Genomic DNA, 18413 nt, shown 5'->3' with positions numbered 1-18413 from the left:
GGAGGAGCAGATGGGCAAGAAATGAGAATGGATATGCATGTGGAATCACGCATGCTTGGCCGTGCATGCGACTCTCGACTCGTAGTGGGTGATCCATCATTACAAAGAGACAGGTCAGACGTTCCACTAGTTAAACAGATATGTTCGGATTATCAGGCTTTAAGAATTTGTTCTAACAGTGTAGCAGGAAAACGTCACGGCTTTTATTTCCCCACCCTGAGTGCCTAATTGGCAGTTGATTGATATTCATGGAAAGTGGCAGTCAGTAGGTTCGGAGAACTGATGTTGCATTCCTGAAAGAAATCTCCTCCAATGACGCATTTTTTTTAGCCTGCGCTATTACAGCGTGCGTGGTGCATGTTTGCTTGAAAAGCAAGAAGCCATTGAGTGCATCCCTGTGATGAGGTGTGTTCTCCTCCTCCAGTCTTATTTAGGCAAGCAGCGCTGAGCTCTTACATTTTTAATTGTCTGTTTCCTCAATGGATTCTTTTTTTTTTTTTTAATCTTTCAACCAAAGCATGCGAGCTTTTAACAAGCAAATGCAAATGGTGTTTTCAGTAACTTCCATGAGTGGGCAGATGAGTGGGTGTAAGTACTTTCAGGATGTTGAAGAGCGTGCGTGTCTGTTGACTTACAAACTGGGCTACGTAGATAGATGCAATGCTGCCACGGTTCAAGCATGCATTTGTTTCCCCTGCGGTGCTCTTTTGTAGTCCGGGAAGAATTGTGTTTTTGTCAGGATAAAATTTAAAAATACAACACATCCAAAACATTATTTTCCACAATTTGTAGCATTTCATAGTTTGAATTCTGAAAATTAAAAAAATATATTTTCAATTCCAAACTTGTGGCAAAAAAATACAACACATTTCTTCCCAACTCGACAAAAATGCTATCAATGCCTCAAAAAAGGCTAAAGATTGAAGTTAAATCTTATCAAATCATCTTCCAAAAGTGTTTTCAAATCCTGAGTGAGACAATAAATAAAATAACGAGTTTGCGCTACAGTTTAATTGGAATTCATCTACACACTAATTTTATCGCTGACAAGTTCCTTCTGCGCCAAAGCTTTACAGCCATCAATTTTGAACAAAACAAGCTTACTGTAACGGACATAACTGTTTACTTTTTATCGTCTAATACAGTGTTTTTCATTGAAAAAATCCCGCAGCACACCACCAGCTGAAAATGTGAAAATAAACATAACATTGAAGAAAGACCTATTAAAAGTCTTGAATATGAATAAAAAAAACAAAGAATAAAGTATCTAATAATCTTTCACAATTATACTCACTCAGTGTGAAACCTGGGCCTGTTTCGATGAACACCGAGCAGATATATTGGCAGGAATCAAAGTATTAATTCCTCTGCCACGAGTGAGACTTTTTTGATTTAGCCACAAGTTCAGCGACGTGGTAGCGAGCTTTAAGGGCTCTCTCGCTTACCTTTTGCGGTTTTTCTCATGAAAGTTGCTTGTTTCTCCGTGTGTTCACGCAGGCGAACAAAATACGCCACATTTTTGTGTTGAAGTAAAGGGCGTTTCATTTGGAGATGGCGTTTAAGCGTGCTTGGGACCATAGCACCGTTGGAGAGCTTTTCACTACATACCAAGCACAACGGAGTCGGTGTCATTGCATCTCCGGAAAAAGTAAATCCAAATGAAAGATAGCTTTCGCTGTATTGCCTCACGGGAGAAACTTTGCAGGTCGTCTTTGTGTTTTTTTTGTGTTTTTTTTTTTTACCTCCACTCATACTAGGGCCTTCATCTAGGTCTGGGTTTTGTCCAGGGTCCAGTTCAGAGTCAGCATTTTTTCTCTTCAAAAACGTATCCATTACTTTCACCGTCGTTCTGTTATCCACTTTTTTTATTCTGCTATCCACTTCTCGCTGCAACCGCGCGTCACTAATTCGGTTGTCTCCAAGCACAAGGCAATTTGCTACCTGCTGCTGCTGCCGCCGCCTACTGGTATGGAAGAGTACTACATTTTACTACTGACTCTGCGGGCGCTAGACCGCACAGGTACACAAATTGGATAATTTCCCACGGCACACTTGACAATATCTCGGCACAGTGGTTGAATAACACTGGTCTAAAAGACATCCAGAGTTCAAATCTCGAGGTGATATAATGCCGCACAGCTCCAACAGAACAACGAAAGACGCAGAGTTTTACAACACCACTCTGAGAGTTGAGTGATCGAGAAAGTTAATATATTTGTCATGAGCTCTTTTCAACACTTTTGTTAATAATGTGTAAAAATAGCAAATGAAGTGGGGACGGTCCAAGAGAATTGATTTCTGAAAAAAATATGAAATTGACCAATGACCATATTTGGACATAATAGGCATTATAACTTGAACATGAGTGTGAATGGTTTTATTTTTATTTATTTTTTTGTCTATATGCTCACCGCCACTCACCCAAAATCAGCAAATGAGGGCAAGCGGTATATAAAAAAAAAAATGATGGATTGATTGATACATGAGTGAAAAATTGCAATCAAATTTTTGGTAACAAAACTGTCACGTGATTGCCATTTGAGATTTGCATGTCAATGACGTGACGTCATCTTTAGCATCAATTGACAACATTGGGGAGTCATTGTCTCATTACTTCAAAACATTTCTACCTCCTCCCTCCTCGATGGAATTTCTCGTGGAAGGTGCCTGCATGTAAACAGAGGAACGAAAACCTTGCAACATGCTGTTAGTGGAATCAGATGCAGGAAGAAACCCCGATGTATATTCACCCCTGCAAAACAAACCCGTCGACCACCAGGGACGTGTTTCCGTCAGTCAACGAAACGGAAGCCCATCAGAGACTTACTGAGCATATCCGTCATTTCTGACTGTGTCTTAATGATCATACAGGTTATGACGAAAAAACTTCTGTTAATGTTTAGTCCATCAGTCTTTTAAAATTTCCTGTCAGTCATCATTTGTTGGCAAAATGTGCGTCCATCTATGACGGACGGGCAGACCTTCCCTCAGTACTGACGTAATGCCCAGATCTGGCCAAAAGCAAGTTACTCTTCAAATTAGTGCACCGTTTAGCTTTTTAGTGGTGGTACTTTCCCTTTTTCTTCCGTTGTTTTGTCATTTCACAACACACTACTGTGTGTTTATGCAAACTCATGCTAATGCCGACCTTTTAACAATGGCTCAGTCTTCCTTTTCCTCATGGACTACTAAGTGTCCTTTGGGTGCACTTGAGTTGTGATGGATCCTTTTTAAACCATCTCCTCCCTTCTCGTCACCTCAAGTGCTTGTGTCTTTGCGGTGGTTTCCCAGCCGCTGTTGATTGGTCTGTCAACCTTACCCACGGCCTCGTCCTCTCACAGAATGAGGCTTCTGTTTGTGGATTGTACACCTCCCTTTGCCACTTCTTCTCCCACTCCGGAATCTGGAACCTCCCCCTGGTGCCTTCATTGACAGCTCGGTAATCCCCGCTTGGGGGGGCAGCGTGTCGTCTGTGCTGATAGCATTCAACGGGTCTTGTAACGCCTCAGGAGACCAACTACAGAGTAGGCAAAGTGGTGCAACTAGCAGGGTGCTGGTGACTCGGCGCGTGGCGCTGGCGGATTAGCCTTAGCCCCCACTCCCCCCCTTTTTCCAGCACCGGCCCCCTTCAAAAAGCCTGGCCCGCTCAGGCTCGATTTGGCAGGCTGGCAGAGGCAGATTACACAGCCCCTCGCATGCACAGCTCACACACATCCTCCTGTCCAAAGTGACAGCATGGGTGAGGGGGTTGGTGTTTACAGGAGTCTGAAAATATCTAATTCTCCTAATACTCTGTTGTGAAATACCCCCCCATCCCCACATAAACGATATATAACTCCAGACCCCGCAGATTTGGGTCATCATTTAGTTTAGTTCAGCTTGGTGTTAGAAACGTTTCAGTGTCCAATCTTAAAGGGAAGCAAAAAAAACCAAAACATTTACATAATATACCACATTGTAGCATCGTTCATTTTGGAGGCCAACCACGTTCATACTTGCACATTAATTGAAGGATGAGCTGAGCATGCACTGCGAATTGGAAATGGAAAAGCACCAAAAACCAAGTGGCCTTGCAGTTATGAGGTTGATGGTTCGAATCCGAGCCCCTGCATTCATGTGTGGAATATGTTTGTTCTCCCTGTGCTTTGCTCCAGGTGCTCCGGCTTCATCGCACACTCAAAAAAACGAAAACAAATTTGGTTCGATGAATACTTTACATTGTCTCTACTCTAGGTCTGAATGTGAGTGTGAATGGTTGTTTGTCTCTAGAGTCAAAGTTGATGATTGTTTTAAACAATATTGAGTCTCAAACTGGCTCACCATTCGCAGCCATCGGCGGACTATGTAGACGATCAGACATAAGAAGGCTTCAGCGAGAAACTAGAAAAAGGGCTGGAAATTTATACGGCCTGACTATGTTAATTAACACTACTCTTTTTTAATTAGTCCAATTAAATTAGATATTAAGACAAAGGCTTTTAAATGAATCCGGCATCAGAGAAAAGTACCTTGTTGCCTGTAATTACTCCAGTTAGTACTTGTAATTAGAAGTCAATCCCTCCCTTGTAATTTATGCACCCCAGCTCCCTTCGCATGCTCAATTCAGCCTTGCTGCATTCCACTCAATCGTTTTATACCTCAAAAGCCATGGAGGCAAATTTATTAATGTCAGTAGTTCACTAAGCTGCCTATGATCTGTAACCTTAACGCCAAGAAGGAGCAGAGAGGAGGGGGTGGGTGCAAAATATCATTTCTTCCTTTCCAGCAAGCAGGATGCCTTCCACTTCCCATGAGAGACAATCTCCTGTAGAGCTTCAAGACTGAGAGAATAAACTAAAGTAATAGAACGCCTGACAATATCTAAATATTTATTCTGACTAACCACTAATGAAACCAGTCACATGATGACTGGCTGAGTTATTGTTAATGGCTCTTTAGCGGACATCTGTTCTTTGAGCTGCTCAGCTAACTGATTCATTGATTGCGCAGAATTATAAAATATGGTATTTCCCCTGACTGCGCTTGATCCAAGACGGAATCCAAAATCCAAAATAAGAAGGGAACCTACACCTACCGTACTTGGTGTGAGATGTTAAAAAGACATATTGTATTTGCCAGCAACTTGGTCTAAAACTGATCCTCGTTATTTTTCTAATTTTCATTGAACTCTTGCGTAGCTTCTCACTAAATTAAAAAAAAAAAAAAAAATATATATATATAAAGGTTATGCAATTAATAGAAAACGGTTGGTCAACATTAAAAAATTCTCCTGAATTCAGAGCGTTTAGACGTGTCAGCCAATAAGGATGTGAAGTTGATGAAGGCAAATCCAGGCATTGCTAAACTACTTCTCGTAAGCCTCAGTGAGCTGTACAGCGCTGTAAATAACAGGCAATATCAGTAAAAAAAGAAATGATACGTCTGAGAAAGGCTTGGAAGTATCGAACAAATTGGATTGATAGTCATAAACAATTGGAAGATACTGTACCTTGGGGATATATTGGCGGTCAACTACATTTCTAGTTAACGTGTTTAACAGTTCGCTAATAACATGGATGGACTGTGGTCTTTTCCCACCTCATGATTTAATGTGATGTTGCAAAAGGGAATATCTTTCTAAACAATGTGGATGTGTCCTCTATGAACCGGACTTGAACTGAAGAGGTACAGTAAATAAACAGCTACGAATCATTCTTGCCATATCTTCTAAACTGAAAACCTCAAGAATGGCGATTCGTGGTCCGTGATTTACCTCTCCGATTTGGTGGCTTGTTGTGCTTTTTTTTTCTTCATGGTGCCAAGTTAGCAAAACGGGGATTATCTTTTGCTAATATTCGAGCAGAGTCATACAGTTTCCCATTCAGTATGCCAACTCCTCACTGTCAGAGGTTGTACGGTCACAGCTCGCGATGTTGTGAGGTAGCGCCGGGGTAATGAGAGGTTGGGGACAGTCCAGCTGTGGGCCGGGGGTCAAGTCCCTTTGCGTTGCCAAGTGGGACCCTGCCGGTTTGCCGAGGCAATGACGTTGCACGGTTGACATCCTGGCCCAGATGACCTCCTGCATGTTTCCTATTGGGGCGACTCCCAGTGGAGCAGGTCCTGCGGGAAAGAGGAACACTTGGTGTTTGTCCATTTCTGCTTTTTGTGCTTCCACAAGAGTTCCTGTTTTTCATTATCTTGAGGTTATGCTTTTAATTATACGCACTGGTGTGAGTTAAACTGAAATTACTTGACTGATTTTACCAGGCTCGCGGGAAGAGAAGAGTACAAGCCAAGAGGAAAAGCCGGATATCTCTGAAGCTGTAATAATAATTAATGTGTGAATCTTAATCCAATTCAAGCAAGTTGGTTGTCAATGAATGTGTACAATTTTATGCAACAAAAAGAGTTCTCCAACCTTGGCAGAGGTTTGTGCTCAAGTGAGTGTTATTCCAGTTTGAATGTTCTTTTTATTTGTGGTATTTCCTCATTTGTGCTGAAATCTGTATTTCCACAGAATTTGTACAGGGTTGCGGTTTAGTGTCTTCAGCCAATTTGGTCCTTGTCTGTGTTTGTGCATTCCTTCAGATTTAGTCTCGCCGCTGCTAATTTAAATTTCTACATTATTATGTCTTGCATGTATGCATTACATACTGATGGACTTATGTGTCGATTATTTGCATTGAGTTAATTCTTGCTTATGCAACTGAAAGGCTGCCTGTCAAGCGGGATATCTGAGGCTGTGTCTTGGTCTGCAGAACACATGGTGTTGATCATGAGGACAGCTCACTCTCCACTCCTGGCAGTCACCAAGCGACAGAGGGAACAAATCATTGCGTTCCTGAACCCTAATCCAATATAACCATTTGCAACAACTGCTAATGCAGCATCTTTTGCTGAATAATATGCAGATTTTTTGGGTTGGAGGATATTACGGCTTCAAGTCTCTGATGTTTTGTTGCCTTTTGGTATTACAGGCTCTCTGCCCCTAATTCTCATGTCATCCCATCGGGATTTAAAGCGGGCATATTTAGAATTTCTTTTTCACAATTTTAAACTGTTTTCTGGTGTCTTATTAAAATATGTCTGTGACATGCTTTTGTCAAAATACCGCAAGGGTAAGAAATGACAGCACACTTTTTCAGATGTCTTTAAGTGTCTTTATGCTACAACTTTCTATACCATAATGACGGTGGAGTGGAGCTTGGGGGTTGATTGAGGCAAGTCGTACTAAGGACAGCAAATCCCATAGTGTGACGTCTAAAAAAACGAGTGCCGATAAAGAAACAGGACTTCGATACACTACAATCAAGCATGTGCCACCTGTTCAAATGCGAATCTGTGCAAACAAAACTCATTAGATCTCTGCTTGACTTGTGGTTATGACATCATCTTTCCTACAGTGTCGGCCAGCCATAGCTTGAATGAGTTTAGATGGTAAGTCCCCGGAGAGAAACTTGCGGTTTTATGTAAGTAAGGCACACGGTTAAGTTAGAATCTGACAAAAGGCCTCATTCACAGAAAGATTTTGGGAAATAGTCTTCGCACAAACAATTTACTTGGTTGTCACTCTTATTGAGAGGGAAGGCACCCCACTGACTCAACTATTTGATTTTCAAGCAATTTACAAGTATATTTTCCATCGTAATCCCTTTTACGGCCTAATCCGATGTCGGCTATTGGAAAGTTGGTATATGCCGTCTGTTTGGTGTAGCGTGCCACGTCTTAGAGTCGGAGGCGTTATGGGTCGTCTGGAGTGGTGCGTTCGGCCCATTCAACGTGTACAATTGGTCAGGCTGTCTGGTTGAAGGAGCATTGTAATTGGCTGTTAGCTAGCAAATCGGAGCACTGAAAAGAACCTGAAGTGACGAAAGACTGTGAAAATTGAAGGTACCTGTCAAGAACTTAATAAACTTTGCTCATTTTCACTATTCTTATCTGGACATAATGGCTGGCTGGACAGAAGAGCGCGAAGACAAATTAATCACTCTCATTCATGGAAGACCGCCGATATTTGACATCCCCTTCAAACGCTACGCATTGACTATCGCCGCCGATGGGATGGAGAGGTACTACTTCTCATGCATGTGGAGAAGGTCCGGAGTAGTTGGCGTCTCTGTCGGCTTTAGCGTCATTGTCCGGTCCGACGTGCCGACTTCTTGGCCGACATCGGATTGGCCTGTAGAAGCCTTTTAAGCAAAAATGACGAGAACTTGTAAGCTATTTCAAGTGTCTCCCGAGTCTTTATAGCAGAATAATGTTAAACACTCGTGCTTACTCATGATTGAGATTTTGTCTCAAAGCCTTATATGAATGCAGACAGACGCATGCATTTGCATTGTATCACAATGAAGTGTGATTGTGACACATCTTATGTGTGAAGAACAGGATGCTTGTGACCGAACCGCACGCCTCTTTGTCTTCACGGCTCTTGCAGGGGTGAGGTGAAGCCAAGCTAAGGGAGACAGGAACCTCGTGAAAGTTAAATTATGATGCTACGACTCCACATTGCAATCTCCGGCATCCTTTATAAAAGCGCCTGTAAACTGGTCCACTGGGATGCACTGGAGCCTTTTGCATAAGGTGCTGGATATGTTGTCTTGAAGCAGACCTGTAGAAGCTCACTGGCCAATAGGTTGCCTTTAAGTGAGTGTCTCACGGCAGATGGCAGTGCCAGCAGGCCACAATGTTGCCAGAAGGTTACGCAATGGAATGATGCCTCTAAGACCTGACTGTAACGCTGCATGACACATAAGATGTGCCGGGACACGCTTCCCACACAGTCCCTTGATAATGTAGCAGATACAGTCCATCTCGACTGAATAATGGATTTCAAATATTATTTGGATCTTTCCAGGTCCTTAATGGCGCCGTGCACAGGTGACTGACAGTTCTGAAGCATTTCAGGAAGCTCACAGTGAAGTGGCACGATGACCCTGCTCCCATGGTCGCACAAACAGATGGAAATGGAGCTTCCCCACGGCCTGGTTTTCCATTTCCGGGTCCTCTCTGGGCACGTGCGCGTCTGCTTGTGGGATATGGGTCAGATGGTCAGCTATCTTCATCGAAAGCGTTGCCAAGAAAAGCTCCATTCATTTGGAAACCAATAGGGTGTTCTCTTGGCTTCTCTCTTTTTGTGGTTTTTCCGTCTGAGAATATTTGGGTTACCATGTGGCTCGCTCGTACATTGCGCTCGCAGAACCTTTAGCGCGGCGTCTGCGGTGAAGCTTATGCAAGTGGGTGTGTTTGTACTCAAGAGCATTCAAAAAGGGAACCATTCAGGCCCGCCAAGCACACCAGGAGGATTTCAATGGAAGCAAGCAAGGTTGAAACGTAAATCAGTTCTTCTTACTTTCCAGCGTCGTTCTAATCCTCTGCCATGCTGATTCCTAAGAATGAGCCCATGCCAGCAAGCTTTGCCAACCACAGTGGCGAGCATGCTTTTCAACGCCATCAGGAGACATTATTGTTGTTTTAAACTTGCCACTGGGCACTGTTTAACAGGAGCTGCAAAATGATTGCTTACCCAGCATACAGTGATCCATTCACATTAGGAAAACCCGCTTTGAATATTTATTTATATGCATTTTGTGCGTTTATTTGTATGCTCAGGTGCATTTGTTAGAGGATTCAAAAGCACAGCTCTTAGCGATGAGCTGGACTCCATAATATTTTATGCATTACTCTCTTAAAAGCATCTTTTCACAAACCTTTTACTGTAGCAATTTGCTTCCAAAGTAAGGCACTGAAAAAAAAGTTGTAATCCGTCACACTCAAAATTTTAGTAAACAATTCATATTGCAAACTGACATTAATGTTAACTCATTTATTACGGTGAGGCAAACCAATTACTTCAATTGGTTGGTCAAAATTCAATTATTAAATTTGCTTCATTACTTAAAAAAAATCAGTTCAACCTGAAAGACTTGAACCTGCAATCTCTGAAATTAAAACACTATAAAAAAAATAAAAATAAAAATGCCGGCATTTTCTTTGTCTTTTTCTGACATGACACGGGTAAAAGCAGTTTATCTGTGAAACAGAATGCATTTAATTCAATTTTAGATGACTTGAATTAGTGGAATTGTGCCTGCCACTCATTTAAAAAAAATGCAGGTTCAAATCCAAGACTATCTATCAGGTTGAACTGAAAACGTTTATTTGCAGTAAGGAGAAAACTGGGATTCATTTTAAATTTGACCAAACACTTAAAACAACTGGTTTGCTTCATCTTAATAAATTAGTTTACATCATTACAATACAATACATGGATTACTTCCATTTTTTTTTAAAGTTCATTCACCATTTTTTTTTTTTACCGGTTTGTCCAATTTTGGCCAATCAGAGCAAAAATTCAGATTTTTCTCAAACAAAATGAATACAATCCTCACACACTTCTGCAAAATAGGCTTTTTGTCAAGTTGGTGTGACATACGATTCACTTATTTAGGTAACTTCTGTCTGCTTGCAATGTGTGCTTACATGAGCTCAGAGATTGTTGGCATGAAGGGAATTGAATTTGCGCAAATGTGTTATGTGCTGTCTGGTATTTTATGCCGTAACATTACTCCTGGTGGTGTTGAAGAAATTTTTCAAGGCCCATCAATACTTGAGCAGCGGCGTGGTTGTGTGTGTCGGTAATGAGGCATACCACATCGCATCATCAATATTACATGCTGGCTTAGGGCCATTGGCTCTGCTCTGTGCTCTGTTCAAATATAAAATAATACTCGTCCCAGCTGACCAGCTTGTATCCATCTCTTGCGGGTAATTTCAGTTTTATAATGGTACCGGTACATTCAAGAAGGTGTGTATTTAAAAAAAATAGATATATTTTTTGATGAAAGGTCCTTGACTTTCTTCAGTCAAAAGATACAAAAAAAATAATGTTATTACTCAATTCTGGGGCGAGGTTCTGTCTGTTATTGTCCCGCTTCCTTTTATCTGGAGCCAATGGGCTTTCAATACCATGAGAACAAGACGGGGCTCGGACCTTCCGACGAGACTACCTGTTCTCAAACGGCCCAGAATCTGAAGTGAAAAATGAGTAGAAAAGGGGCAGAGAAAGAAAATCTATTTTCCCTGGTGGAGGCAGCACTTCAGCAGCAACCTTTGGACTACTTGCATATGCAAACTGTCATATTATGCGCTATATTGAGTCCATTTGTTTGAGGAACTTGGAAGGGGAAAAATTTACCCAACACAATAGTTTCAATGTGTCATAATTTTGCTACTACTCTATTTTTTTATTAAGACTAACTGCAAATCTTGCTTTTGTATTATGTGGAATCATCAAAAGCAAAAGCATTTGACATGCCATCCTAATTATTAGACTGGACTACTTTTGCTTGAGTAATATGTGTGAAGTAATGGTACTCTTACTTTAGTACGATCTTTGGTTACTAATAATCCTATTTTGAATTTACTAAACATTCATATTAGGCATCGGCTCTTTGTGCCATGTTTAAATGCTGAATGGCCAGATATTTACTCTAGATTTTTTTGTCGCTCCGAGTGAGCGCAATGACTGTTTGGTGAAACCACCCGCTGCTCCGACAAGCACACACACAACTTGCTACTGTGTTGAATGAGTGTTGGCTCCCGTTCCTCCATTATGGCTTCTCAATTCCCTTCGGCCAAGTGAGCAGTAGTCAAAAATAAAAGTATGGATGAGAATAATGAAAGCAACCATCAAAGGCCGCCAGCCCGCGCCTGAATAGTTGCGCGCGTGTGTGTGTGTGTGTGTGTGTGGGTGTGTGCTTGTGAATAATACCCCCTCAAGTAACTGGACTTGATCAGATTGGCTCATTTGATCGGCCACAAGTGTGAGATGAGTGTTAATGAGGGTATGTGTAAATAATTTAGTTCTTTCATTTATATTGATCAGGTAGCGCTGCTCTGCACAGGCATCACCACCTTTTCATACCTTTTGCCCTCCTCGTCTATTTCTTTCCTCGATGGTAACCTTATGCTCACAGCTGCCCCTATGCCTCCACATCAAACGGAGCAGGTACTTTGCTACAAGGGAGAGGAAAGTGCAGAAGGTATTTTATTTTTTTTTTGCCATGATTTCACAAATGGGAAATGGCTGATGGAGGAAGGGTAAAAAGAGAGAAACTGCAGGCTGAAAAATCCTTTTGTATGTGTTCGAGTAACACTCAGTGTAGAGAGTAATGGAGTGTGTGTGTGTAACCTTGATGATACAGGTCAAGGGAAATGTGGGGATACACGTATTGAGTGAAATGGAGGCTGGTGAAACCAGGGCTGACATCGTGCATTACGTCTATTCTACCACTCCATTAAATACAACGTAACAAGGCCTTGGATCAATGTGTGGAATCTAAACACTCCCAATATGTCTCAGTGCTCTGTGGATTGCGTCTGTTGAATATATAATGTGTTATGGGAAGCAAAAATAGCACCAAAAAAGCAAGTGTATTCACAATATAATGAAATTGCGTGCATGAATGAGAAGGCCGTTTTCTCTCATTGAGTGGTGCGAGAGGTTGACTAATAGGATGCTGTTGTTGCCAAGCAAAATAGACTACACCTGTCTTTGTGCTGTTCATTTTGACAACTAGACTTTGTTCTGACCAGAATTGAGAGAGATTTGCGAGAGACCTCACGAGTCACTAAAAAGTTCAGGAGATATTACAAATGCAATCTACAAACTTTAAGTTTCCAGGTAATCCTGGCTTTCTCTGCTGCACCTTTATATTCTGGTACTCCTGGAAATATTATTTTGGGATCTCTGCAGCTCTGGGTTACCGCCATCTTGATAGCATCCATACATTCCAAATTCGTCCCCTTGAGTTTGGGAATGAGGAAATCACACCGAGCTAGGTCAGGTGGGAAGGGAGGTTGCTCAAGCAAGCACGCCTTGCTTGGCTAAAAATCGTTTGCTGTTTTTTTCCTAAAGAAGTGTTAAATAGAGACTGACTGTTTATGTCTTAATATTAACGGTGGTTAACTCATCTTATTTTGACACTGTCTGTCTGATGGCAACTATTTGACACGACAAAGGCGAACCAAGATTGTTAGTCGCACCCCAACACCAGCAACCTCACAAAAGTTATTCTGTGGCTAAATCACAAACACACCACAGGACATATAAACTCTCATCATTCATGCATCAGGACTGAAAAAGAGAATTTGACATGTCTGCATAGGACAGAATGAGAGGAGCGCTAAATTATTGAGGCTTTCGTATAAAGGAGCGATGAGCTCAGTCTACTTTTAAGCGAGGCCTTACGTAGCACATGAGATATTCACAGAAACACAGGACGCACATTCAGACACACGGACACGTACACAAACATTAGGCGCCATGAGTGTGTAAGTCTTAATGGAGTCACCCAGACACAGACAGGCAGGCAGGGTGGGCGACTGGGCCACACAGTCTGCTCTGCCTAGGATCACGCATCCAAACTCTGCAAGCCTCAGAAGACGAAGCGCCCGTAGACCAAACTGACATGTTGCCATTCAATAACTAAAAACACATCGACGCCGCGGGCATCACTACATTTTCGGATTCGCCCGAAATGCGAGGGGATTCCAGGGTCCGTCACTGCCGACTGCAGGTTATTTTTCACTCCTTGTGTTGAAGTGTATTTTTTGGGAGTGGGTTCTTCCCGAGGCCAGACTTCTCCCCTGTGTTCGGCTCCGTCTGGCTGGAAGTCATCCAGCAGCGAAGCTGCCGGCTCTGTGGTCCCATCACTCAGGGTCTTTGTTTACAGGGTGGATCAATAGTTAACTTGCTGCGGGTTACACTAAGGCTGTAGATCTCAACCACCAGACCTCTGGCAGATTTCTGCCCCGATTCTGTTTTTCGGTGACTGTCAGGGTCACAGCCAATTACCTTGCCAGTGTTGTGTTGTTGTTGCAATCCACGCATATTTTTCATGTCATCTTGTTTCAAGAAACTTTAGTTTAAATAGAGGGGATTTTTTGGGGGGTGTTTATTTTAAGCCATGTTTTCCCTCACACAGTACTTTTTTATTCAGCCAGACACTAATCTGAATTTGTTTTTACTGAGGCTTGTGTCGGTGGGATGAGCTGCAAATAGTTTGACACACAGTAACCAACCAATTAAAGCAACAAAGAGGGGAGTCCCAGTCTCTTCGGGGAAAAAAAAAGGCATTTTATGTTTTTATAGTTCCAATTATGACGTGACAATTCTCTGCTGAACTATTATTAGAACTGTCGCGCTACACCCATTAAGTGCCTAACGAGTTCACATGGTTCTCAAATGACAGGTCTTAAAAACTTTGAGCCATTAAGATTTGGAATAAAGAAACAAACAAACGAAATATGTCTGCTTGATGTAAATTTGGGTAAATTGTGAGTTGAAGTTTGTGTCCTATTTTGTTTTCCACCCTTGAGCCTTCAAATTACTTTATTCACTTGAATAAAATACTGTGCTCTTCTCTCCCTCCAGTGACCATATCTACTAGTGTGTCCTTCGATGGTCTTTTGGTGACGGGCCTGTACACCTCCACACCCGTCCAGTCTGCTCCCATCCCCGCGCCGGCTGCTTTTGGCTTCGGTAAGTCTGCGATGTAAACCTCAGTGTGACGTCCTCAACAGTGATCTGAGGGCCAACATAAGCTCCTCGTTGCATGCTCAACTTAGCAGACCCTCACTGATGGCTGGAATGATGAAGTTTCACAGGGCGCACGACCCGGCTCAGTGATCCACATCCGTTCCCAGAATGAGTAGAAGACCACTTCCCTAATCCTGTTGTGACAGGCTATGATAGATGAAGAGTGGGAATGCCAGAGGATTTTTATGTCATTTCTGGGAGAAGAACGCTGAATATGAAGACTGGACATTTGAAAATTTGCTGGCCTCGTCCACCCATATTGCTTGTCAATTCCCGATTGGGCCTGTGATAGAAGACTCATGCAGGAAATAGTCTGCCCCGATCACTAAGTCAGCCGGGAAAATGTGTTATTTTACATTACATGTCGTGCTACATTCTCCTATACTACAACATATTCTACATTTAGTTTTGGATATAAATATACTTTAAAGGTATTGACACAGCCAAAAATCGATTAAGCCGAAGCCCCCCTTGACCTATTTCGAGACAAACAAAGAGAATGTTCAAAGTCCTCAAGTGTTAATAGATGGAGCCCTTGAGTGCAGTGGAGATTTCTCAAGGCCATTTGTCCAACAATGAAGAAGTCCTTGGAGAAGGTGCCGACTGGCCTAGAATTGCTGCCCGGTGAGCTCCCTTTAGGTTGATTTTTACTCTTGACAAGTGCAAATCCGTGCTTCTATTTTCCTGGAGATGCATTGCGACGCCCAATTAAAAAAAATAGCTTATAATACTGCATTACCTAAAATCAATGACATTTCATAGAGGGAGATTTTTGTCAGTGTGCAATTTGGGTAGGTGAAGAAAAAAAAAAGACGCTTCCCTATAGGCAAACCTTCGTCAGTTTGTCCGACAAAAGCTGCTGACGTGTAAGCGAGCAAAGACACTTTGAAACGCAAGATGTAGACCAGCGCTATCATGATTTGCATTGTTGTTGTGACAAGTATTGAAGGATTGAGGCGCCCGGGAGGGTCACACAACTCAACAAGGGAGTTTTGCAATCCTGGTGTTTAGTGTCCAGCGTCTCGGAAGGGGTGTGGCTCTAATCCCTCTTAATGGAGGCATGCGAGGAACACAAGCACACACATATGGAGGCATGCTCACAGAATTCAATCAAGAAATGCCCATCCACAATCCAGCTGTGAACAGCTGTTTGAGAGGAGCATGTGGCTGACTGATGCATCAGTGCAGGAAGCAACATGAGCCTTTGGACACCGGCACCATTTCTAGTTGTTCAACAGCAAATGGATGATGAATATTCAATATGAGAAGACAGACTGTGTATTTTCATTGGTGCCCTGTGAAGTGTTTGATAATTTCATTGGTTAGATGTGACAAGACATGAGGTGAATATATTGAGCCCGTCATTAAAAATTCACGCATAAAACGCGTCACATTAAAAACCGAATGGTTCAAAGCTTCAAAGCGGCTTGTAGTCCAAAAAATACGGAAGTGAAATGCCCAACACTTATTTCAGATACCTAATGTTGCAGAATAATGGAACCAGAAAGTTCTAAACAACTACAAAACCTCAATAGTAAATTGTTAATGTTCTAGGTATTTCTGATACTTTGAATTGATTACATTAGATTATGTACACTAGATGGACCTAATATTGTGGCCAGTGAGTGTTGAGCGCACGGCAAACAAGGCAAGCGGCAATGATGTTTAAACAGACGCAAAAGGGTGTGTGGAGGTTTGGTTAGAAATTTGCTTAGTGGTTGGTGTGGTCAGACGAGCCTGTAATTCCCCCAGTTTACTGTGTCACTCTTACTCAACCTCATGAAACCAGTGCGGCATGTTACACTGCTCTTCTTCTGTGGGCCTTTTTATGTGTTCTCTCAAATCCAATCGAATGGTAGCGAGACGCACAACCAGACGCCACAGCATGGAGACAGTGAAGGGAACGTTTTATTGGCTTTCTTTCATTCTGAATAACAAGGCCCTTCGCACTGCATTTGTGATAAACGTGTGAGGCTTTTGGGCGGGCTGACGTTTTACTGCGTCAATAGAACTCAACACCCACTTATTGTCAAATTAGCTCAGTGGTGAAATTGGGCTGTTAGTCAGGGTAATGTGAACAATGTCACCGCGAGCCGCTGGGTGGCTCGCCACAGACTTTTTAGGCTGGTATTATTACTCAGCTATGGCAAGTGTGCAATTAGTCAAGCTGGAGATGAAAAATATTGTTTGTGGGAGCCAAACATGGTTCAGAAAGAAGGGGTGTAGGATGTCTTTGTTTTTTTTTAAATATGACACCTCATAAAAATGTCTGACACAGCAGTGGAACTGTTTCACTGTGCCAGCGACTCAAGTCTGGTATTTTGGGAATCTTGCAACCTGAGCGTGCCCTTGTAATGTGGGTTAATGTGTAAAATGATTCATTTTGGTCTTTTGTATTGAGCAGTGAAGATGCTGTCTCAAGAGCAACTTCAGCGTGGCCTGACTCAGCTGCTGGAGAATTCCGACTGCTTCATGTTTTTCCCTATTTGACATTTATTTCATTAAGAGCTCTTTGTTTCCTTTCCAGCCTTTTGGCTTTCCCAGACGGAATACAGAGTCTTCAAACCATTATCCTCTGGGGATTTCTGTTATGGACAACAGCAAATTGATTTTGTTTAACTGTTTATCTGCATTTTACACAACAACAGTTGGCTGGAGTGCCACACCGCAACAAAGAGGTGATTAAACTCCAAAAGCTAAAATCCTGATAGAAATAAACGTCTCATGGCCCAATTGCTCCTGCTACGGTCAAATGTTTTTTTATCAACCCCCACAAAAAAAGTGCATATCCCTTGTAAAAGTCTCCCTCAATGTTGAAATGAAGTCTTTAGTGCTGAGGCAGGAAATTGATGAGAAAAGCAAAAAATGTTGAAATTAAAGTGAAGGCAATGAGTGCAGAGCGGGAAGGGGGAAATTTGGACAAAGAGTGCATGAAAAGCGGCAAATGGCGAGTAATGAAAAGGAAATAGTGACGAGGGGGATGAGCGAGCGTGTGATTCAATGGCGTTCCATCACACCAGGTCTCTGGGTGGTTGATTGGTGTTGCCGTACCGATGCGAAGGTTCTCTGAAAACGGTCATTGATGGATGGCTCATTCGCGGGGTGATGTTTATTTTGTCAATGATTTGCATATTTGTATGCATTTGCGCCATTGCTCTCCTTTTGCCAGCAAGGGCCTGTCCTCATCTCAGTATGATGGAACTGGCTGGCTGACAAAGCGACAGCTTAGTGACAGGGACGTTCAGCCCTCTGTCTGTCCTCATGACGGATGGCCTCCTGCTCGCACACGAGCTATTAGAGATGAAATTCGGCTGCACCTTGACTTGTGGAGGAGGGGTAGCGACGGTGTGTGTGGTCAAAATTGCAATCATTCTGCATGAAAACTCACACAAAAAATATAGACAAACTCTCTTTCTTACTACAGTGAACCCCACTCTCCATTTAAACGTATTAAAACACACTTTTTCTGTATTCCGTAATACCTGTTCTCACTCTTGCTGTCAAGAAATGGGAGACTCTAATTTTTAACATCACTTTGAGGAAATGAGATTACCGGATTTTCCGGAATATAAGGCACACCTGTATATAAGCCGCAGTCTTCTACGTTGAAAAAAATGTGTTGTTTACTGCATGTACAGAACGTACTGTGAATGCACATTAAGGTACATAAACAGATTCTTAAAACAGTGCCATTTAACACGGCAACAACTTTGCTAATTAAAACAGAACAGACCCAAGAGCAAAAAAAAAGAAAAAAAAAGAGAAGGAATCACAGCATATTTAGGCACCGGAATCCCAAGTCTCATGAATCTTATATAATGAATGTCTGCTA

At 42.2% G+C, this 18413-nt stretch overlaps 1 protein-coding gene across 3 annotated transcripts in view; it reads left to right on the top strand.

Annotated features, from left to right (window-relative positions):
* The window catches only part of reln (reelin), a 108257-nt gene that overhangs the window by 5925 nt on the left and 83919 nt on the right, over positions 1-18413 (top strand). For all 3 annotated transcript variants that reach the window (XM_088298451.1, XM_088298450.1, XM_088298449.1), the window contains exon 2: positions 14417-14524. In XM_088298451.1, the coding sequence (XP_088154577.1) occupies positions 14417-14524 (108 nt within the window). The remainder of the gene's footprint in view (positions 1-14416; positions 14525-18413) is intronic.

Source organism: Idiotropiscis lumnitzeri, chromosome 6, assembly GCF_059441095.1.
Source record: "Idiotropiscis lumnitzeri isolate Australia: NSW breed Sydney's pygmy pipehorse chromosome 6, RoL_Ilum_1.0, whole genome shotgun sequence".
Lineage (NCBI taxonomy): Eukaryota > Metazoa > Chordata > Actinopteri > Syngnathiformes > Syngnathidae > Idiotropiscis > Idiotropiscis lumnitzeri.
The sequence above is the reverse complement of the archived record's forward strand: the minus strand, read 5'-3'. Positions and strand labels throughout refer to the sequence as shown.